The sequence below is a fragment of the Rhipicephalus microplus genome, chromosome 8, assembly GCF_043290135.1.
Source record: "Rhipicephalus microplus isolate Deutch F79 chromosome 8, USDA_Rmic, whole genome shotgun sequence".
NCBI lineage: Eukaryota > Metazoa > Arthropoda > Arachnida > Ixodida > Ixodidae > Rhipicephalus > Rhipicephalus microplus.
The window spans coordinates 26273198-26298137 of record NC_134707.1 but is presented as its reverse complement, the minus strand read 5'-3'; the positions used below and the strand labels follow the sequence as shown (position 1 = coordinate 26298137).

The 24940-nt window shown below is 47.6% G+C and overlaps 1 protein-coding gene across 3 annotated transcripts in view; it reads right to left on the bottom strand.

Annotated features, from left to right (window-relative positions):
* LOC119164300 (homeobox protein OTX2) overlaps positions 1-24940 on the bottom strand; it is a 231649-nt gene that overhangs the window by 22137 nt on the left and 184572 nt on the right. For 2 of the 3 annotated variants that reach the window (XM_075871351.1, XM_037416461.2), the window contains exon 4: positions 18716-18757. The exons of the other annotated variant lie outside the window; for it this stretch is intronic. In XM_075871351.1, the coding sequence (XP_075727466.1) occupies positions 18716-18757 (42 nt within the window). The remainder of the gene's footprint in view (positions 1-18715; positions 18758-24940) is intronic. 3 annotated transcript variants of the gene reach the window in all.

The window sequence follows — 24940 nt, the reverse complement described above, 5'->3', positions numbered from 1 at the left end:
GTGGATAGAGTGAAGATTTGATTTCATGGTCCAGCGGAATACATGAACGGTTGTATTCCGCTAATACATGAAAGCAAATTTTCACTCTATTCACAAGGATTACTGGCAGTTCTAGTTTTTTTTTTACTCTGGTTTCTTGAAGTGTCATGGTGAGCAATATATGTTAGTTTCCTTTTATTCAATTGTACAGTCAATGAAATGGCACGGAAGTGCGCACTGAGCCTTAAAAAAAAACAAAAAAACTGAGTCAAGCTTTCGGACCGTACGCGCCAAATCCACGACATTTACTACACACACACACAAACCACCGTTCCCAGACCACTGAGTGAACCGCGGGCTTCAAAAAAAAAAAAAGCCTCCCACCGGCGCAGAAACCCTACATCGCTCATCATGTGACACGGGATGCGCAACCGACAGAAAGGCAGGTACCGACGTAAGATCCTTATCGCTAGCAGACATGACTGAAAACCCGTCGGCACATTGAGAGAGAGGGGGGGATCCCCCACGAGGCTTGAAGACCTTCCATTGTGCCCTCCTTTCACTCGAACATGTGGGAGGCAAGAGGACAACGTGCACACACGAAATATGAAAGAGTATCAATATGTCTGCGACCTCTGGCGAGGGCAGTGTATAGCGGCGAAACGTTACGTGCCCTGTGGGGTATCATCAAGTTCGGAACGACGGGTGAAGCCGTATACTCATTTTCAACGGCAGCTGGTTCGCGGAACCATGACAAAAGGCTGTAAGCACAGAACGCGCCGAGGCCCGACGGGAACACGTGCGCGACTTGTACGGGAGATCGGTGAGTCGATTACGAAGCGCACATACGGGGCCGGAGGTCGCCGCAAGGTATACATACACGCACATTTTATACTTTCTGGCACGTATATACCACGCATCTGCGCCAAATCGCCAATTATACGGCGGTAAGCGCGCGAAAAAAGAAGCCGAGCCGCCTAAATTAATACATTAAAGCGGTTGGCTGAGCCATACGTAATCTTGGCGCCTGTTTTGACGTTATCTCTAATCGTGACGATAAGAGATCTGTCCATCTGTTTTTTTTAACTTTTTGTTCATGCGCCACAAAAGGCGTCAATCTGAATGACACACAGAGTAAGAAACAACGCATGCAAATGGTTTCCCCCTTTGCTGGTGCGATTGTTCTGGTTCTGGTCGCTTAGCTGATTTGGCAGCTCATGTTTTTTAAACAGTGTGCCCGCGAGACTCGTTCGTAAAAGGGAGCCTTTTACGCTTTCACAGAGCGCTGCTCATTCCTCTCAAGTTTTGGCAATAATCTCACGAATGGTTTCATTGCTCGGAATAAATGTATAAGGAATTTATAGGGGGAGGCCCTGAAGTACATCTAATCTAAGAAGAGGTCTGGTTACCAGGAGTTGAAAGTATAGCCCAGAAAATAACTGCGCACGCATTCGAGGTGGATCAACATTACTCAGACGAAATAGCACATGGGTTTAGCAATGAAGAGCTCGTTCTCTACATGTTTGCGATATGAAAAAAAAAAAAAAAAAACGTGCCATTCTTCTGCGCCCTCAATCCCATGCTCCATGCATGCTTGAAACAACAAAAGAAAGACCAGAATGAACATGCTGACAGTATAGTGATTACTCTTGATATGCCAGCGCACACAAAAATAAGAGCCAGTACTTTTTCTCGGTAGGGCGTTCGTGCAAGTACAAATCTTGAATTCATTGTGGCAGCTGCTGTGTGTGAAATCTTACCACGTAATCACAGACTCATCTTGGTGAAACACGATACATCAAGTTATATCACCGTTTCTGTACAGAGCAGTCTTGAGCACTGTGCTGTTACAGAAACAAAACTCAAACTGCTTATACCAACGCGCTATAAGCAGATCATCATGTGTGGTGCTTTACGACGCAAGGGCCATTTGATGGTCAAAGAGCACCATTTCATGAGACAAGAGATCTGGACACTTATTATGGTACGTGGTTGTATAGGGCCCAAACATTTCGCGCACTAAGCCGGATAAAAACGTACGACTATCGAGATCACGGGTGTGACGTGAAATGTGGGTAGTGAGAAGAAATGTGAAATAGTGATGATAATAATACTATGGTGGTGTATGACATTAGCACAGGTGCCTCTTGAACGTCCTTGTATCTAAGGGCCGACAGACATGTGCTTTATCTTATGTAATCACCGCAGAAGCGACCTCTCTTCAATGTGACATACATAATCAGTTTTAGTTGGGTCATCGCAATATCGCATGAATGCTTATAGGTTGTGCAAGGCTGTGAAATTTGGCAAGACATGCGCCCCAGCAACGCTTAGAGGCTGCTTATAACCCTGCAGCATAACGCCTTCTTTTGACCTGACTTTATATTAGCAGATATCGCTTGATCGACCTTGATCGCATTCGTTTATGTGGCACGAATTCGCTTGACGCCTCGACGCGACAATATATAAGGAATTATAAACTGCCGCCCCCTTTGCTGAATGGCACACCACATCACTGATCGACGAGACAATGACGTGGGTTCAAATGTGAGTGCACTCTCTGTGTACGCACAGAAAGATGATTATGTGGTCAAAAGATGACAGTAGATCTTCATAAGTGGCGATGACGATAATACATAGTAAAGGTTCAATTTAATTGACAAGGCATGCGCAACTAGCACGCATACCATTATGATAACAAAAGATTTGACTAAGTTAACAGTTTCTGCATATAAATATGCGTTATCTCTAGTCAGATGCCACCATATCTGGTGCAATGATGGCCTTAGTAAAATTGTAACAGTATGGTGATGTGTTAATGAAAAGAACTTATGAAGATGCTATCCGGGGCTTGCCAGGCATTCCACTAATTCGCTCATCTCGGGCACAGCCTTCGTGATGCAATCTGGTTGGCTTCAAAGAAAATTCGCAAGAGTTAACGCGGTCATCAGCAAAGGCATACAGCTCGAGCTCGCGAGCGACACCGCTGTAACAGCAGTGGCGTTGGTATTTGGCCATCCTTAGCAGTATTCATCGAATGAGGGAACTTACTCCTTGTTTATTTCTTTTGCGTAAGCTTGCCAAACGGCGTCAAATTCAGTAAGACATTTTACAGTACACGCTCCTGCGCAATAGCCCAGACGTTTTCAAGGAATCATAGATCATTATGAACGAAGTAAGACTTTCCAGTTAATACCTTAAACTGTGACTGCGAGATAACGCGTGGGGGACTATGCAATGCTGTTATTATCCGCTGACCGGCAAACGTTCACGTCGCGCCATTTATCTTACACATAGACGTCCGACTCTGGAGTTTAGCAGACACGTAGCGCCACCTGTCGAAGTAGTTTTGGGTAGTGCAAAGCTCGCTACAGCTGGCACAGTTTGCTGTGCAACCAGGTTCAACTAGCGAGAACGAAACAACAATTGAGCTGAATGTTAAGTGTGTTGGCACACTGAACAGTAAAAAAAAAGAGCCATGAAGTTCCCTCCGCCAGTGGGACACGCAACCGAACCTCACTTCCTAAATCACTCGCCAGAACGACGGAGAAAAACAAGAGCAGACCCAACAGCTCCGCGCTCTGCGAAGGCCTATGTCGACGCTACGGTGACGTTTTGAATTGGTACGGCCGTAAAGGACCCCAGTTTCGCCGATTTTGGTAGCTGTCGCACGAAGCAGAACGGCGAGAGTGCAGGACATGGGCCGTTGCGAACACGTTGAATAAGCGAATTACTCGCGTTCTCCACAGCCGGTCGCGTGAGATAGTGTGATAATGCAGGTCTCCCGTATTGCTTTCAGTAGCCGGGACAGAGAAGCATGGTAACCTTCACAGTGAAGCTCCGTGGAGCCTCTGACAGGGGCGCTTGGCGAGCAACAGTAAAATGCAGACTCGTGATGCGCACTCCGCGCCTTCTCTAATCTCAACTGATCATCACCACACATAATAACGAACGTACGCTTTGAAGGCTCGAGGTTCTGGCTTTAGCTGGCAAGTGTTAATAAGCGTTAAACAAGTAAACTGCAAAATGTTGCTTATGACCACCATCCCGTTTTCCTTGCCCGTGGTCTCCGCGACTGCCGGAGCTGCCTCGGAGGCCTCGGTTTTGCCTTTCATTGTACACCGAGAAAGTGCACTCGCACGCATACCCCCTGGTTGTAATATATAAAAACGGAAGGTGTCGTCAAGAGAACATTCGAGGATGCATAATAAAACGCACGCTCCATCCATTTCGTGTTTCATGTGCAACTGCAAAGGTGAAAATCGCCGGTTCCATTCGCGGCTGATAAAACGAAGCTACGTTCCACTGATCGTAAGATATATTGCTCGTAAACGTACTTCATCGCTTCGGCATTTTGCGTATGCTAAATTTAACGCATTTACGCGTTACAGAACACACCTCGGAGAGCTTGCCTCTGAATTGATGTCCTGCGATGCTCGCTTGCCCTTGCGAGTTGCAGAACGCATTTGTACCCGCAGTTTGCTTTGATGAGCTTCTTACTTTTCTGAAGCAAGCGTGGATTGACGGAATAAACTTTTGAGGGCCTGAATGTTCAGGAAAGCGCACCTCAACAGCAACGAAAGAGGAAGGTTCTATATTGACCAATGCATATTCGCTTGCGGACTGCTCTCTTTGCACTACCCAGTTATGGTCAGGGCGGCAATAAGAGGGCTGGTGACGGCGTTTCTCGCAGCGGCGCATGGTCAAGAGTCTGACGTCTTACATGTACATGTACGAAACATGGTTATAACACCGATGTAACTAGTCACGCGACTCTAGTTAAAGAGGACTGCCGCAAGCTCGACGACATCGATATAAAGCTTCACAGATGTGTACACAATGCTCAATCACTTTCTCTGCACGTTAAAGCCGGTACCAAGCGCAACGCTAAGAAAGGAAACCGTTCGAAGCTCCTATCGATACAGACGGGGAGACCTCCAGCCGCCGTACGACTGTTTCCTCGTGACATTCTTTAACCAAACCGCACCAAGGGTACATCTCCTCCTCGTATCCTATGCCCCTCTCTCCTTTCATCTTGTAGCCCGAGAGGCGAGCAAGTGTCTCCTGGCCGTCTCGTTCCAGCGACGAACAACAGACTTCGTCGGACACGCCGCGGCAACGCAGGGCGGAGGGGTACAGGTTCACGTACGGCAGACGTGCACGTAAGCCGTGCAAAAGTGTCTTACTCGGCGCGCTTCGGCGCTCTGTCATCAATGCATGGCGGATTCCGGAGATCCATCATTGCTCGGGGATGCTGCCACTAGTTAAGGCGGCGGCGGCGGCGGTACGGTACGTCACGGGGCGCTGGAGGACGTTCTTCGACAGGAGCGCCTCGGGGACGAGCGGCTCATGCATCAATGACAGCGTCGTAGGAAGAAGAAGGTTCCGCGCGCGCCGCCCGACCCGTCGTCGTCTCCCTCCAGCAGCACCGAAAACTCGCTGTAGTTTCCCGCTAGGAAGAAAACGAAACGAAACAAGAGAAGCACGAAGCTCGGAGGTTAAAAAAAAAGCGGGGAATAAAAGAAACAATGCCGGATGTTGCCAGGCGCGAGCCCGACGACGCCAACGACGGAGTCAGCGGGGAGAAGGAACAGCAAGCTCTCTCGCTCTTTTTTTGTTTTGTTTTCGCGTCGAATTGCCGGGCGCGTTATTGCGTCAGGAGCGGTTTACAACTGCGTCGTGAGCGGCGGCCGCATCGTCGTGGTGGCGGCGTCGTTTCTTTTATGGTGGCGGTGGCGGCAACCGTCGCGGGGGAGCGCTGCAAGCGCACGCTGCGCTCGCGTCGTAAACGGGCGCCCGCTGTTTTTACGCAGCTTCCGAGCTATCGAGATGCGCATGCATGGCCGAGCATCAGAGAGCAGCGGCAGCGTTTTGTTTTCGCTCGTACTTTCTTTTTTAAAAGGGTCCGCCGCGCTGCCCGTGAGCCACGCCGACGAAAGAAACATCCGCGCCACCCTCAGTGTGAGTTGGTATATACATCTAGGACCCGAACAGGTCACAGCCGCGCCGCTGCTTCGTCGTGAGTGAACGGCACTTGTACCGGGGGAAGTCAAGGTGGCGAGGTGGTGGAGGCAGGCAGTCTATCGCTACAGGTGCAAAGGTGTAACGCTTGTGGCCCCGCAGCCCGCAACCTCCCCGCTCTCCTTCGAAACGCTTATTGCGGTCATGAAAAGCGAGCTCCGAAGGAAGACCTAAGGGCCTTCGAACGTTTCTTTTTTTTTTCCTTTTTCGGCTTTTCTCAATCGCTCCATGCTGGTCCTCCTCAAGAAATTTCGAAGATTGAATGTTCCGAGTCACGCTGACCCACCGAATAGAACGTCATTGTTCGAAACTTGAGAGCCATAAATTGTGACGTCGAAAATATGCGTTCCCTCGAAATGCGGTCCGGACATGCAAGCTTCTAAAGAGAGCATATTGCATACGTGGAACGGAACAATTACGCCACTTATAAAGTCAAGGAGAATCGAACGAAAGAAACACGGTATTAGAATATCAGAACGAGATCTCATCGAGAAACAAACATATATTCGAAAGAAACGTACACCGAAAATCACATGCCTTATCTGACACGAGTGACTACATCAGCGAATCAGTGGCACGCAAACTAATCTAACCCCTCATGGTAAGCAGCTGTGCATGAAATTTTTAGTGTCATGAAGCTGATAAAGATAAACCTGTGGTGATAATGATGATGAGGTGGCCTTAGTATGATGACAAAAATATTCTATGTTGCAGATCTAATAAAAGTTGAATAACCTGTACATTCTTATTACTTCACTCGGAACGAACAGTTACAGGCATGGTGTATTATTTGAGGCAGAGCCTAACTGATATTAATAGTACGTAATTATTTATCGGTGTGCTTAAATTTCGCCTGAGGTGACAACTCGGCTAAGTACCCCGTCAATTTTCCAGTGCATAAAGAACTTCAACGAATAAGAGTGCAAAATGTCTCATGTATGGCTTGTTTGGCGTTATTGGGTTAATCATTTTCTACTTCCCGTTATCTGGAGTTAGCACAAGTACCATACACTTCTTTGATACGACACACTTACACTTACTTGCTTGTCTATGTGACCGGCTTACAAAAATACTTGGAATACAAAAATAATTCTTAGGTATTTACAACCAAAAACCATGAGGTGATTATGAGGCCCACTCATGTGAAAGGCATCGCTAATTTGGACCACCTAGGTTCATGCGACATAAACCAGAATATAATTACACGCCCTGTAAAGTATTTCGCTTCAATCGATGATGCGGCCTGGATCAAACTCCGCAGCAGACGAAACCATTATTTAACGTACAGGTACTCGGAGTTCACACCCTTTTTAAAAATTGTAATATCGTTTCACTTTGAATTTCGACACAATACGTATAGAATTCTGTGTCTCAACACCTCCACCAACACTGCAGCTTTCACGCGTAGCCCTAAAAAAAAGACCGGTGGCTACAACGTATACCCACGCTGACGGGACAACGCAACCGCCAGATGTGTGGGTTGGATGCCGACGCAGCGCAACGTCAAGAGAGGCGGTCGATAACGGTCCACGAGCCAGCGTTACGTCGCTAGGGTTCAGGCTGCGGCTAAAGAGCCCAGCGCTGCCAGACAGGCAGGGAAGGAGGTCGCGAACGCTCGATGCATCGATAGGCTTAGCGCGGAGAGCCAACGTCCTCGGCGTGGCGCGCCCCTCTGCCGACGTGAGGGGGCAGCACCACCGGCCCCCGCCCATAGAGCCGGGTCGATACACCGCGTTGCCCAATCGAATCGAGAGTTCCAGTCAACCCTCCTCCTTACACTTCGATTCTCTCTCTCTTTCTGCACCGCACTGGCACCGTGGCGCAGACCCTTGGCGCAGCGTGTGGTCTCTTGGTCGCAATGCACGATGGGATCCTCTCGACGCCTCCTCGAGAGGCGTCGGCCAACTCTACACGAGAGCCGCCGGCCGTCCAGCGGAGGCCACTAGAAACACGCCACTTGGGCACCCGGTGTATACAGATACGGCTTGTCTCCGCATAGCGCCTTGTCGCTTATGCACCCGCCCTGTCAGAAACGCAATGCTGATCAGAAGAAACGAGATTCGGAGTGCGTCTCGAGGGGGTATTTCCATCGGGGACGTCTATTGTGTGAAACGTATATGCATAATAGGTCTTCGCGAAGAACATGAAGCACGGCTGCCAGGGCAAGGGTGCAAGTGCCGCGCCGATTGTGCGAAAAGTTTTCGGCTCACTGTTGGCATCTATGTCGAGTTTCGGCGGCAGCCTTGGCTCATAGCAGATGGCAGCAGCGAATACATTCGCAAAAGTTCACGCAGTGAAACGTAGCCGAACTGCGCTTGAGTTGAACGAGCTTTACTCGACAAAAGGACTCGACCACGTTAGCTTTACCTGGCTATACGAAGAAGGATTCACAGAAGAACACCAGTGAACAGGAGTGACGTTATGGCCCACGTCTGCGATGGTGCTGAGCGAATTAGTGTGTGATGTAGAGTATAACCTACGGCAGTGCTATAGAAATGAAACAGGGGGGGGGGGGGACGTAACAAAAATAATAATACACACGCTACAAATGAGGGCTTCACGCGGAAAACAATCTCGTGTGTTACGGTAATTGCACCGGTGAACAAATACACACCATATTCGTTTCTAGCACTCCAACGAATGTTTATATTCTAGTTCACTTGTTAGTAACAAACTGAACTTAAAGCTGCTCAAGTATGGGTATTACAGTGCGTGTGCAGTGCTGAAGCACGTATAAAAACACACAAGCAGAAATATACGTCAAACAAAACCGTGTTCAACTCCGCATGTATATAGACGCTCAACACTTTCAAGGGCTTTGAGCACATCTGTTAAGCAAGTCTTTATTTGAGGAGTGTGTCTGATGATGGAGGGAAAAAGTGATACACCTACAGTATGCAGCAAAATTACCCCGATTGAAACTGCAAGATTAATAGCAGGCAATGTACCTCATTTTGACAATATTTCCCTACGCACGTGCGAAATTGTGATAGATAGATAGATAGATAGATAAATAGATAGATAGATAGATAGATCAGGGGTGAAAGGGCTGAAACTAAATTAGGAGCAGTTAGTAGCCTTTTATTGGTTGTCCTGGGAACTTAAAAATACCAGTGTTTAGCAACGTGGGAACACCAGGGCATATTTTATTTCGCTGATAATACAAATTACACTGAAACAGATTTGGAAGGAAGTTTTTAAATAGATTATCCTTAGGTATGAACTGCACTACATTTTTATATACCGCATGACATATCTAGCCCTCGTAACATGTGAAATTTTCTTTAAAAAAGGTTTTGTTGAAAGCTAGGTTCAGAGGGAACATTAAAAAAAAAAAGCACCACACTTGTGATGCGTTTTTGTGATTGTGATTGCACAAAAAATTATGAAAAATTGTGATTGCACATGAATGTTAGTGACGTAACAGTGGTCCTTCGCTTAAAGAAAACCCTGACATGATACCGTCAAGAGCTTTTTAACAGACAACAAAATTATGCTGCTCTGCCGTTCACAGCCACCTCATGCAGGACCACCTTTACGAGTGCAGCGCGAGAAACCAAGAAATCTCGCCGCATCGACCATCTCGTAAAGCGCGTGCATATGGCACTAAGTGATAAGCGAGTGATACTGATAACGCATCTCCACACGAGCAACCACGCGTTTTTAGTACAGCAACAGTTGGCCAGTTCTGTATCTGTTTTTTTTTCAATATCTATAGGTCATCACCGTCGATGTAGAACTCGCAATAATAACCCCCCGTATTCACAAACGCTCCTCGACTCGACTTTCGCCTTTCACTTGACAGAGGTGAGCACTGCGCCACACCTCGGCTCAAAATGACGCCGCGCTACTCGAGAATCGCAGCAGACTATCGCTGACATGCAGTGACTTTCCGTGCCAAGAGAGGGCGCTCCCATCGGCTTTCTCAAGTGAAGGTGAAGCGTTGAGTGAAGGGACGTTCTAGAATACGGGGGTAAATCGACTTGCGATTGCTGCCCGCGCCGCTCCGTACGTGACTCGCGTGAAGTGCTCGCGCAGCGCAGGTGAGAAAAATCCGTGTTTGAAGTCACACTGCAGCTGACCGAAACACTGATCGAGATAGGCCTAAAGCTCGTGTAGCCCAGAACCGGAGGGCAAACAGCGACGCCTCTTTAAGCACTTGTTGCGAGTTTCGATTACGAAACGAAGCAGTGGCAAATCGCGATTCTCGAAAACTGTGCCAAGCGATTGCCGATGCGTAATGAGTCACGAATAAAGCGCCTAGGTGCCCGTTAACATTGTTTACAAAGGTTCGAACACTCGTTTTGTCACAACGGCTTCGCATGTAACCAAAACTGTTCCTCTTCACCTGCAGACACCGATGTGCGGATTTCGCTTGCGATGGCTTTTTCGAATGCGAAATGCAATGAGAACTCACCTGTATAAATAAATTAGTAGCTAATGGGTAGCTAATTAGTAGCTAATGGGTAGCTAATGTGCATCTAATTAGTAGCTAATGGGATCCTGCCGCTCACGGAACCCATTTTGAGAACCCATTTGCACGCGGCAGAGCATCCGGGAGACACTTGGATGCAGGGAAAGAGTGACTCCACGTTTACAAGTTACTCGCTCACGGCCAACACGTACTCGTAGGTGGCCGCACGCAGCAGCGTCCACATGAAAGCCACAGCGACCGGAGCAACGCGCTTCGCACAACAGAGAACCGGAGAGTCAACCCCGCTATGCTTGCCACCAAACTCGGTGGTTTTCGCTAGCCGACAGTGGCACCAGAACACACAGCCTAACTATAGTAGGAACAGCAAACTCGATGCACGGCAGCACATTTTTGTGTGCGTGTGTGTGGCGTCACGCATATTTGCTAAAGTTTAAAGATTATGCGGCACCGTGGGGGCCTTTGTGACCAAAAAGGTGCAAAGTGGAAAAAAAAACAATTGAGTGCGTCTTATTAGTCAAATTCGCCCTTTTAACCCCAATGAAGCTGAAGTTGGCATCAAAATTCTAGCTTTTGAGGCTGTTTCGGAGCAGTTCGGTGCATATTTTTGTAATTTTTATGCTTTTAGAGCAGCTTGGTGCAAAAAAACATAAATGTACCAAAATGCGCAATATGCGCAGTTGTCTCACCCCTGATAGATAGATAGATAGATAGATAGATAGATAGATAGATAGATAGATAGATAGATAGATAGATAGATAACCTTACTTCGAAGCATAGGAAGAGGTACCCTCACAGGGCCCATCATTATTATCCTTTACAACCCGACATTCGTCTGAGTATATCAGCACCTGCATTAAAGAAATTGAAGAGTGAATTCAAGAGTACTTGAATAAAAACACTATCTGTCGCAGTGTGTATAAAGTTCGATTTGGCACACCGCTAGGCCACACATTGCACAAGGTAGAGCCCACCAGTACGTGGTACAGCACTCGGATACACACGGGTCCAGGGCATACCAGCCGCATTGGACACAGTTTCATCGGCCGCTTCACCAACGTACAGGTCCGACTTACCGCACACAATCTCAGTGTTCGCGCCTCCACCGGTACAACAGAGTCCGCGGCCACAAACACCCCTCTCCGCGCAATCGGTTTCCGCTTCTGCACGCTTGATATCCATACGCCACACTGAGAACTTCAGCTGAGAAGGCACACAGGTCTCCCGAAGGAATTTTGACAGACCGGCCGCAAGCGTCGGCTGCGACAATGAAGGCCCCCCGCTGCTCCCTTCTTGTTGCGCGCTTTCTTCAAAAAACCCTTTGGGGGCTCCCCCATAGCGCGTTCTTCCTAGGTCTCGCTGGACACACACACACACACGAACCCGCAGTGTAGACAAGCCAGCCACCCACGCGTCCAAGCAATTTCAGACTCGGCCGCCAGGAACGTGAAGACACAATGGTGTGCCACGGGGGCCCGTCGGGACAGCGTGGCCGATGATGACCGGGCAAACTACTGCCACGGTGAGTCGTGCCGTGGCAAACACCGTGACACACACGTACACATTCAGAGTGCTGGTTTCCCCCAAGGGCGAACTGGATGCCAGAAATGTGAACCCCTGCCAGGACTGAGACAGGTATAGAAGAAAGGGAGTGCAGGACTTCAGTGGGCGGCGCACGCGCAAAGGCACGCTTGTCAAGTCTCAATCAGCGTATCTAAATATCCAGTCGAGGCGAGCCATGCGACAATTGCCTCCAGCCTCGCCCCGACAGGTTTGCAATCGCCAGGTCTATGAAGCTGGGCCCCGTGCAGAGCGAATCGAGGCACGTAGCTCGCTGGTGCCATGTGTCGCTGCTAAAGAGTTCTTGGTACGTGTGAAGGCTCTCGTTAAGACTAAATAGTAATACGCGTTTTAAGTCCACCGGCTGACATTAGGAGCGTGTGGTAACAACAACACTTCTTTAAATTCACATTCACAGTTCTGTACAGATCAATGACACTACACAGCAAAATCTTGAGCCGAGGCACTACTAAAAGCGAGTGCACTGCACTCTGCAAAGCATGCGCTAGGCGTGTAGAACACCAGTTGAAGCTGGTGACTGGCGTATATAAAGAATCCGAGCATGAGGAATCGCGAACGCTCTAAAGCTGCTATTTGTACAAAGTTGGCCGAAAGATGTAAAGTGTTCATGGAAAGTACATCACCCGCTTTTGGTAATCTTGCGAAGTTATTGAAACACACGAATTTCATGATTATCGCACGTAGTGTGAATCAGCCTCATGAATACCAGCGTAAGCCTCAGCTGAGTGGCGTATCATCACATCAAAAGGCAATGTATTGAATTCCATACCTAAGTTATCCGTGTCTGGCTATCATTACACCATACATAGATGACGGCAACAAATTGACATACGGTACAGGAAGGGATCGAGGAGCTGGCATTTATTTTGTGACCCTGTGCAGCAGACTAATAATGGACCCAACGAAAGCAAATCGGTTTCATCATTGCGAACTTCAACTCGAGACAATGTGGGAAACGAATTGATAATTGTGAGACAAAAGGAAAAAGGAATCACAAAACACGAAGGTGCCTCTAGGTGCTAAAGGGACCACATCTGAAACTGAATGATGTACCGGGTAATCTACCAACCAACCTGCGGTGTCAGTGGTTGCCCAGTCTGCACTTCGTAGGTTATTTCTCCAACTGCAGTTGCCCAGCGAATGTTTTGTAGTGAGCGGCACTCCATACGTCATAATGTATGACGACACAGCGCGACAAGGACCACACTAACGTGGTTGTGCGTGTGTTTAGCAAACTATTTGTAACTGCATACATTTTCTTTGTGTTCCAATATAGGTGAATATATGACCAAAAGCTTGCTAATATTTGTAGTGGCTTCATGATGTTTCAACAGACGAGAGCAGTCTATTTCAGACGAACATGCTCATCGCGTGATTGATCGCATCCTGTAAATCAGTCATGACTTGTTATCGGCCACTGTATCGTTTAGCGCAAATCCACTTGATTCAATACGTGTATAAAACTAAGCGCATGGGCAACGGTATACAGATGGTCTGTACGAGAGGGCAAGTAAGTCCCTTTGTTCTAAACACCCCACATTCAAGACGGAGATTACCCGAATTCTTGAATACCGTGCAGCTGCAGGAACCACGGTTACCAGCTACGGTTGCGAACCTAATGAAAATCTTGCAATAATCTTGTTTGTTTGTTGTGTCAGGTTTTGTGGCGCAAAAGCGACTAAGGCTATATTGCGCCAAAAGCAAGGTATTTTTTGTGTACAAGAGAAATACTGAAAACAGGTCCTAATGTTTTTGGTAATAATTGCCGGAGTAGTTTCAGTAAATTTATAGCTTTTAGGAATGTGATCAGATTCTTCAGTTCTATTGTAAGGTTTTCGCCAATAAAAAAAAAAAAGCTGGATGAAATGGTGTTTGTTGATGGTATAGGGGTTGAACAAAAGTTTCCGTTCCCGCTCTATTTTTGTACAAGAGATCAAAAGATGGTTTGCTGTCAAGATTTCTCCACACCTCTGATAAGACGGTTGCTCCTTACGCAGAAGGTAACTATGGGTCAGGTGTGCATGCCCCATTCGTAGTCTGCACAGAACTACTTCTATGAAACTCTCCTGGTGTCTGCATGACTCCCATTCTCCAATCGTTGGTTTGATAACACGGAGTTTGTTTGTTAATATTTTTATCCCACTTTAGTTGCCATTGTTTGTTGAGTGATCGCCTAAATGCTGCTACACAGTCGGTAGAAGGTATTTCTAGGTTTTTTATGGGCAATTGTGTTGGCTTACGCTCCCAGGTATTAAACACACATAAATTCCCTGCAAATAGGTGGACGGGTGAGCGCCGTACATCGTAGTTCAAGTAGTCGAACGCAGGAAGTGTAATTCGAAGGTTTTGGGTCTACATATCACCGACGAACGAGCACGTTTTCTTCCGCTTTAATTACGTTCATATTAAGTGAGAGTCTTATGCCGTAGTTAAGAAGGCACAAGTTATGTCGCCCACAGTTTTTTTGCCAGCTAGAGATTATGTAGACGTGTTTCTTTTCGCAGTTTTTTTTGTTTATTTCGAGTTGTAACTCAACAGGGTCTAAACGCGAACGGAAGAATAAGAAAGCCTGACAAAACGAGGAGATGACTGGCAGTCGGAGGATGCACCGTCATCATGAGGCACTCCGCAGAGCAGGACCACGCTGGGCTTTTGGAAGTGCCACCACCACTGCGTGCATTCTGAAAGAATCGCAGGACCGTTCTCGGATATATGTGTAAAGAACGGCGGCTGCCGGGCGAAATCTCAAACGGCGTCCCGGTCTCGCCACCCGCGCGCATGAGGCAGGCGGCAGCACCCCCGCTCCGATGTTTGCCCAAGGGCTGATCCCGGATTAACTCGCGCGCTTCTCGCGCGATTAACGGTTTCCTCCATAACCGCCGACGTCACTACAGCACGCGCTGCTGTAGACGGTTCGGTGGTGAAAGAGCGTGATGGGAGTGGTGTGTACAGCTTTCGCACCGTAAGAAAACAGGGTCGCCGAGATTTCCCGAAAAACTCTCAGCGACCCCTCTTCCATCCCCGTGCCGGAGGTATGCTTGACTGTCGACGCTGCGACAAGGATACAAGCGCCGCTTGCACACAGCGCAGGGAACGCCGCGGGCGCTGGCGAGAGAGGGCGCGTCGGGCGCCTGCGATCTCGGCGGGGAACCAACGCATGCAGCGCCGCTGCCGATCACTTCGCGCACTTGACGCGGGATATGCCCTCCGCTACAGCACTGGTTTTCGACTGATAGAGCGCGGGAGGTGGACGCCGCGGGGTTTGTTAGTCCTGACTCACCGTCCGAACAGTTGGCGAACAACCTCTTATAAAGTGCTTTACTACGGGGCAGTGCGCAACGTGAAGTGTGCGTCGCAGAGATTAAGAGCCCGCGTTTGTCGTTAGTTTACTGCGCTTTTTGTCTCTCCCTACAGATGCGCAGTCCATGACTTGATCGCATGTTCTGATTGCGCAATAAGAGTCAGTCATTAAATGTTCAGTACGTGGTGCGTACGCACCACGTACTTGTATTACTTTAGAAAATGATTCTCTTTGTGATACGCGCACCTATGAACTCAATAACATCATCATCATCATCATCAGCCTGATTACGTCCACTGCAGGACAAAGGCCTCCCCCATATTCCGCCAGTTAACTCGGTCCTGTGCTTGCTGCTGCCAATTTATACCCGCAAACTTCTTAATCTCATCTGCCCACTTAACCTTCTGTCTCCCCCTGACCCGCTTGCCTTCTCTAGAAATTCAGTTATACCCTTAATGACCAGCGGTTACCCTGTCTACGTGCTACATGTCCGGCCCATGTCCATTTCCTCTTCTTGATTTCTAATATGACATTTTAAAACTCGGATTGTTCCCTAATCCGCTCTGCTCTCTTCCTGTATCTTAAGGTTACACCTACCAATTTTCTTTCCATTGCTCGCTGCGTCGTCCTCAATTTAAGCTGAACCCTCTTTGTAAGTCTCCAGGTTTCGGCTCCGTAGCTAAGTACCGGCAAGATACAGCTCTTATATACCTTCCTCTTGAGGGATAGCGGCAATCTAACTGTCATAATTTGAAAGTGCTTGCCAAATGTGCTGAAAAACATATTGTGTAAAATAACACGAGGCACAACAGTGTTGTGCACAGCATCGACCAAGATGGAGGACAGCACGTACACCGGACTCTTTGTCGTCTTCTGTTCGCAGAACGCCTGACCCTTGCATTGTTCTACTTAGCAATATAAAATTCCCAGGCGTATGAAAACGCCTGATCGACGCCGAATCTAAGCGCCTGGAAAAAGACGTGTGATCATGCACGACGATTGTAGGTTCTACTAGATCACTAGCCACCAGATCTATAGTTTAGGATTGTCTAGGCATGCGTTTACCACTTTGCGTCTGAAATGAAGTCAGGGTCCACCCACCCGCACTCTATATGTACTTTGCGTACATAATGAGGACCTAAACCCTGAAAGCAGAAATGAAATTTTGCTAGGACTTGATTTTCATCAGTCTCCAAGACAGCTTCGCCGCTTGCCGTAAACGCCTGTCGACCTCGTGGACAACTTTGCGACTGAATTTGATTTGTCGAAATCTGTTCAAGTTCCAAATCTGCCCTAGGGTCCTAGATTGAAAGTTGAAACTAACTTCGGGCATTATTCCAACGTGCACGTTAATGTATCTTTATGCTAGAGAGGGCATACGTAAGTAATTCTAACGACCTTAGCGTCTATGACGCTGCGCTGACAATGCAAATGCAACGTTAAGCACAAAAAGGCAAGTGTTTCCAACGCCTTGCTAATACAGCACGGTGGCGGCACCTACCCGTCCCTTGGCATTCTACACCTTATTGCTTCCGAGACGGGCGCGCATGCCGCGCACTTGGTATATCAGAGGTCATTCTTTCATTTTACAAGATAACTGACAGATAGCGCTCATGTCTCACGTACCTCGATGCGCTCGTTCGCCTCCGTTGCACGCATCGAAGCACCCTAACGCAGCGCCTCCAGAATACCATTCTCCGATTTTCTCACGCAGAACATCAAATACATCTTTTGCTCACTCTCTCCTGACGCAAGACTATCGTCTTTCGACGACATTTGCAGTGATACATGCAGATACGGGCCACTTTTTATATGTAGGATAAAACAACATGCCCTCATAGAAAACGTCATTTCAAGCGTAGTTCCTTGTTTTCATTGGGCAATCCAGAAATTAAATCCTCACCGCAACCCCATCCATCCATCCATCCATCCATCCATCCATCCATCCATCCATCCATCCATCCATCCATCCATCCATCCATCCATCCATCCATCCATCCATCCATCCATCCATCCATCCATCCATCCATCCATCCATCCATCCATCCATCCATCCATCCATCCATCCATCCATCCATCCATCCATCCATCCATCCATCCATCCATCCATCCATCCATCCATCCATCCATCCATCCATCCATCCATCCATCCATCCATCCATCCATCCATCCATCCATCCATCCATCCATCCATCCATCCATCCATCCATCCATCCATCCATCCATCCATCCATCCATCCATCCATCCATCCATCCATCCATCCATCCATCCATCCATCCATCCATCCATCCATCCATCCATCCATCCATCCATCCATCCATCCATCCATCCATCCATCCATCCATCCATCCATCCATCCATCCATCCATCCATCCATCCATCCATCCATCCATCCATCCATCCATCCATCCATCCATCCATCCATCCATCCATCCATCCATCCATCCATCCATCCATCCATCCATCCATCCATCCATCCATCCATCCATCCATCCATCCATCCATCCATCCATCCATCCATCCATCCATCCATCCATCCATCCATCCATCCATCCATCCATCCATCCATCCATCCATCCATCCATCCATCCATCCATCCATCCATCCATCCATCCATCCATCCATCCATCCATCCATCCATCCATCCATCCATCCATCCATCCATCCATCCATCCATCCATCCATCCATCCATCCATCCATCCATCCATCCATCCATCCATCCATCCATCCATCCATCCATCCATCCATCCATCCATCCATCCATCCATCCATCCATCCATCCATCCATCCATCCATCCATCCATCCATCCATCCATCCATCCATCTATCTATCTATCTATCTATCTATCTATCTATCTATCTATCTATCTATCTATCTATCTATCTATCTATCTGAAATGAACAATTCGGGAAGTGTCGCCGGAACTTTCGACAACCATCATTTAACCATATGGTGTAGTAGCGCAAATTCACGGGGACGAAGAGGACAAGAAAACACGACACTCGCTACAACACCATATGGTTAAATGATGTCTCACCAACTAGCCCAGCTCTCAACCTTACTGAACTTCATTTCGACAACCATATTTGTCTTTACAGCTGCAACATACTTCTTATCTTTTCAAGTTTCCATTTCTTCCCTGGATGTTGAACTTTGTTATCTTCCCCTTAAGAAGTGAGACATTTCCTGCATGTATGTCGGAGATCTCTCGTCCAAGATTTCGGCTCTGCAGGGTGAATTGTCTACCGTGTACTCTTCCTAAGCTTCTCGTTCAGTGACGGGAGAAAATGCACAGGGCAATCCGAACAGCACAAGTGTTGTCACCAGCAGCAGCAGCATAACCAGCAGCACAACCAAGTGTTGTCACGTTTCGAATTAAAAGGGATCTGTCAACGTACCATACCACGACCAATCGTAGACGTCATGTGCATCGTGTCCTCCTGCATATAAAGAAAATAAAAGATGTCCTACTGGCCCTTTTCTTTAAAGAAACACAGGTGAAAAATCAGAAAAAATAACGTTTCTTTATCATCGCTCACTCGCTTTTAATTACGAAACGTGACAACATATGGTCTTGCAATATGCACATGCTTTGCGAGAACGCAGGCAGGCAGCTCGTTCCCAATGTACTTATTTCCCGAGTACAAACTTCATGCGTGTGTGATGAAAGGATCGGAGCCAAACATACTCAAAGAAAGTGGGAACGATATGCGGGACTCCGAGGTAAATGAATATGGGCTGCGTTGCATTAAAGATCGTACGAAAGTGATCAATCAGATTCCCATCAATACGATATAGCAAAAACAAGGAATATATTCCGAGATGATGTTTACGTTATTATGCAAATTATAATTGACCATTCAAACATTCCCTTCTTCCGTAACAAGGGAAAATGAGCAGCCGCATAAAAAAAAAAAAACCTCTGCAGTCATGACCATTCTTTAGAAAGCAAAGTTGACATATATACAAAACACTGGGGTACGAAATAAAATACAGCATTTTGCATTAACGTAGTTCATACGCGTTTGACTTCAAGAGGGATCACTCAATCAGGATCAGAACACGCCACAAATTACTACGTAACAAAGCTCAACGCATTGCTTGTCGCATTAGTCTAATACCGCTATTACGTAGATCTTCAGTTATATTTTAAAGATGGGAGCACACGAGTGGACACTATTCAGTGAGAAGATGCCAAGAATAATCCTCGGTAAGAAAATGCAATAGCGAAAATTGTGTTCTCATTACAAGGTAAGAGGTATAATAAGAGAAAAGGTCAGCAAGCGCTCTGGCCTGTTATCTTTCGTCTCTCTTATATACCCACACAGTGTTTTTTTTTTGTTTTTTGAACGATGAACCAACAAAACACGCAGCGTCCCAAAATCTAAATGTGGGAGTTTATGCTGAACTGACCGCATTACACGTTATATAATTAGCCGAGAAGTATAGCTGAATTAGCAATACGAACTCTGCTAGTTAAGCCAACTAAATGCACTGAAACCCTGGCCGCCACACTAAAGCTTGGACGTTCACCGGGTTTCCGTGTAAAAGCTTAAATAAGTACATTCGCGAATAGCCTTGCTTTTTTTGTTTTAGCAAGCATTGAAAGGTAGCATTTTGACAAACACAATAATGAAGGATGTTTGGAAAACACAGGACAGTCACTTATAACCGGCATATGTTGATATCACCCGTACATATCGATCTAAGCGGCTTCTATCACTAGCGAGGTATACAAAGCAGCAAGAGTAAGCCTTGTGTGCTTTTATATCGGCACTCATTTGACTCTAAACGAACAATTACACATATCATGCATCGGTTGTACGACATGCGATCTTTGGCAGTGTATAATCTCATTTAGTTTACAGTCTTTGTGTCACACTAAAGTTTGCTTTAGAGCGAGAGAAATATCGTTATTGCGTGCCAGTCTGTAATCAGGTTTCAGTGCTCGCTCAACTGCGTCACGTTAAAGTTCACTTTACGGGAACGAGTCGTTAATGCGTGCTACTATGGGGATAATTCGAAGCACGTGGCTTCAAGTCCTGTCGGGCCCAAAACCTGCCCAGCGGTCGCCATGTGACCTGCCAGCTTTCGGTTGTGAGGGGTAGTAACAGGAGTGTACACCGAAGGGGACGTCCGGCTGACTTGAAAAGAGGTTGCAAAGAAAAGGGCCTCCCTACCCCGACGAAAGGGAGATTGGCAAACACGCGGGTCTGTTGAATCCACAGCTGCAACCGAAACCCCCTTCCTGTCAGCGACCCCCCCCCCCCCCCCACACACACACACCACCGTTCCCCCTTTTCAGCGCTCTTTTTTGTGCGTGTGTTTTTATGTAAGAGTTTGTGCAAGTTTGCACGTGGTGAAGGCGAATGATCACCGACCCCGGGGCGGATGAAGGAATTGCCCGCGCTCGGTAATCTAGGTGTTTAACAAACAATCACGATACTTTCGCAAACGCCAGAGTTGACTCTTCTCTGCGTTTTACATGCTGTAACCACAGTGTGATTATAAGAAATGCTTTAGTGAGCGACTCTTGCTCGAATGTGGCCGCCTGGGATTCTTTACCGTGAAATCTGCAGGGCACACTGGAGTAAAAAAGCGGCGCCACTGCGACCACGCTGCCATAGGACTGTATCGACCACAGGCATGGCCTGGCATGTTTCGGTGTGATTGTGAAAAAGTTAATAGGGGCGAAAAAGAAAATGAAGACTGTGTTTAGAGGTGACAAAAATACCCCACAAAACGAGTCAAAAGATTCGAAACTGTCATATATGAATTTCACAGGAAACCGATCCACGATTAAAACTCGCCTTGACCAAGTGACCATTGCCGGACGTCACTTGTGCGATAATTCAATAAGCTGCACTGCGCTACACTATGTCATGCTCCGACGAACAAGTTCGGTCTCTATAGGCACTGCACCTCAGTTAGCATGGGAACCTTAACGTGTAACGCGTTGGTCATTGGTAATGTGCCGGTTTACGCTGACTAAAGTGCAGGCTCAAGCTGTCGCAAATCACTGCGTTAGAGTTCCGCGCACGCTTCTCAAACCTGTTTAAGCATGCATGGTGTCATGTGGCCGACACCTCATGCCACGGAGTGCACCTTTACACATTCATCTTCATGGAGTCTGTTAACTCGAGAATGCACACGAGCTTTGCAAGTCGTGAAGATACATATCCCAAACCAGATATCGGAAAAGACCCAGCTCTCTGTGAGCCTGCTATACCGAAAACGAAGCATCAGACAAATCCAAACGAACAAGCGTGATAACATGCGGCGGACTAAAGAAAATTTGGTCGTACTTGCAAGGAATCACAATAGTGGTGTCGCAAGCCACGTTTTGTAAGGCCAATACCACAAGTGTGCTGGAAGAACATTTATTCTTGTTTGTTAATGGCTTCGGATTTCAAACGTCTCAAGGAGAGTTCCAAACGTTCATTTCTAAAGTTGTCAAAGTCGTTGTTTCGCTCAACGTAGAAAGCAAAGCTCTTTGATGTGATATCCAATTCAATTCTTCGTTTCAACATCCCCACGTGCATATCTTGGCAGAACAGTCAATTTGCATGTACACCCGTAAATCAGAGCACAACCCCTGGAACAAATGCGCGATTCGCGGTATATAGAATAGAAGTCCGCGATATCCAAACGTTCCGCAGCGCAAAGTATCGCACGTGTGAGCTCGGCGAGTTGATAGCATGTAACAACATCGTGCCAACTTTCCCACACTGTTCTCACACACTCCCCTTCCCGTCGCTATACGAACATTATCCGCGAATAATAAGTATGAATAACCAAGCAAGCGGCGTGAGGTCCCCCTCTGTTCCACCCGCCTTGTTCGCTGCGGGCAATAGAATTTCAAGCACGGGTCTCATGTTTCCGAGCTTCGGAGGGAGTCCGGCCGCGCGCGCATTTCAATGAAGCTGCGAGAAAATAAAGTAGCGGAAGGACAAAAATGGCCGCCCAGGGAGAGGGAGCAGGCAGTCATTTTGGTGCCGAGCGGTCACGTGCGAGTACATTTTCAATGTGCACCGCTGGCGATCAGGCTCGACGAAAGTGCGAAGGGAGATCAAACGAAATATATGCAGTAACTTGATCGTTTTACTGACACCGCTAAAAAAAAAATGATATTTCGCGATTCGCACGAACCAATCCAATGTTTTGCAGGGATTGCAGCTGTTCTCATCTTTGTCAACATATGCCTGGAGTCTATGCGTCTTTTTTACTTGGATACTGCAGACAACTGAGCAGTAAAAATTGCCCGCGAAACACACTATACTTGCTTGTTCTTTCGTGAACAGTTAGCGATTTACATAATATAACTGCTACGCACTATTAACTGTGACGGCCGCATGGTTGTGATAGTAATGGTGACAGAGCAGTCTGCGCCCACATCAGGTATACATCTGCTGCAGTAAAACCGCGACCTCATTCTGAGAATCAGAATAAACTATTAGTGCATTGATATTTGTGCATTAGTAGTGCATTTCTGCATTGGTGTCAGTTGGTGATCATGCGCTACAGAAATGGGGCATACAGGATTGGAGATACAAGCTGCCATGGGACACGGCTGACTTCGGCCACCAAATCTTGAACAGCCATGACGAACACCAATGTTCCCAACGACTGAATACATCGCTTATAATAGAAGAACCCGGAATGTATATCCCCGTCGGGGCTTAGCTTTCCCACGTGTCGTAGTCCATGTACCGTAGCCGCGGTTTGCAAATTATGGCCTTAAATACAGAGGCCCTCGTGCCGAAAAAGCGACTTGATATTTCAAGCGCTCTTTCCTGTCCATGTGTCTTCCTTCCATAGTTACGCTGATACTCATTTTTTTTTTTTGCGCCGTGCAAATATATTGATTCCAATTAACCAACTAGCCCAAGCATCCGTCTTATCAAGTGATTTTCCGATATGAATGACGGCTTTAGCTTTTCTAAGCTATTTCAAGGGCTATCAGAAGTTACTCAAAATATGTGCCGAGTACCTTCACGAAACCACAAGGCGGGAACACACATAGGATTTCGCACGCGCGCGCAGTAAAGAGGACCGCCCCATCAGCTGAGTTGTACTGCGTTACGTGGTATTCACGAGCTGGGTGCAGGACAAAGAAACGAAAGCACACACACAAGTGCGGCAAGGGGAAACCCCGGACGGCCAGCAGGACATCCAAACGCTACATACCCTCTGTCCCCCGCGCACACCCACAGCTCACACACACACGTCCCTTGTGGCGCGAATGCTAATTGTCCAACCAGTCGGCCTGGCCGACAGCTTCGTCATCGTGTCGGTCTTCATGCGCAGCGCCGCGCCAGGACTGCAGCACCAGCAGGACACAGTCCTGCACGCGCTACACCGGACATGCCTCGAAGCAACCGGCAAGTGGATTGCTCGTGCAACGATGGGTCCCTTTGCGAATGACGCCTATCTCCCAGCCTGCAGATGCAACGGGCTCTTGCCGCAAGAGAGCGGAAGACCCACATCGGTCAGTTGCAACCGTCGCAAGGACACCTAGCCAGCCCGACCGTACATCTCTTCCTCTCCCTTCGGCAACGACAGCAGTACCCGCTGCGCCACGCTGTGCTCTCTTTTATTTTCTTCGCGTGCGTGCGTTGGCTCGCCAAGAAGCAGGGGTACCCCCGGAATGACGGGCGTTTTGCCTTTCGCAATGCGTTGCCCCCGACCGAGCGGTGGTTATTTACGGCGTCCTCCTCTCCACCTCACTCTTGCTCGCTGTCCGTTGCTCCATACCTGTTGCGTGCATCGCGTGGCCATAGGCGTCGGCGTCTTCAGTGCTCGACGCCGTCGCGCCGCTGTGCGTGGCAGGCACCGAAGATTCCAGCCGTTCGAATCGCACCCGTGACCTCTTTCTGCGGAGCCCATTCCACCATAATGGCGACGACATTCTCTGCCAATCGCCTGGTTGCAGCTGTACATTCATCATAATAATATAGCGCTTTTCTGTAGGTCACTATCTATATTCTGAGCTTGTCAGAGGAAAACTTGGTCGCATCCAAGCGTTTACTCTTAGTTAAACAAATTGTAATTGTATTAGCCCAACCGTCGATCCAATAACTCCAGATCTCAATAATTCAAGATGCCCATTCTAAATATCTGAGCTGTCATCCCTAGTCTTCTAGGCACAGCAAAGCAGTTTGTCCGGACATACATGGCACAAACGAGCCTTTGCATTTCCTACATGCAATCTTTCGTTGAAAATTTCATATCTGTGAAAATAAAACTGTTTCAGTGCAGAAAGGCGAGTTTATTCTGCTGTTTGAATTCAGAAGCGGGAGTTTATCTTGAAGTTCAATTTTCAGCTATTGTCACCAGAATGCAGTGACAGTGGTTGGAGAAGAATGAACTTTGAGAGAGAGAGAGAGAGAGAGAGAGAGAGAGAGAGAGAGAAGTAGGTAATGGCCTGGCGAGGAATTTCGTTTCTGTTTCTTGCGGGAGGGAGATGAGGCGTTAATGTCCCTGTCCAGCACTTCTGGGCGCAAAGAAAATCCGTGTAATACGGATACGCGCATTTCCGTTCCATTGTGCTACCCAGCTCATTGTCAAAGTCCACCATACTGCCAAATTCTGTACCGACAAAACTTCGAGCCAAGTCGTACAGG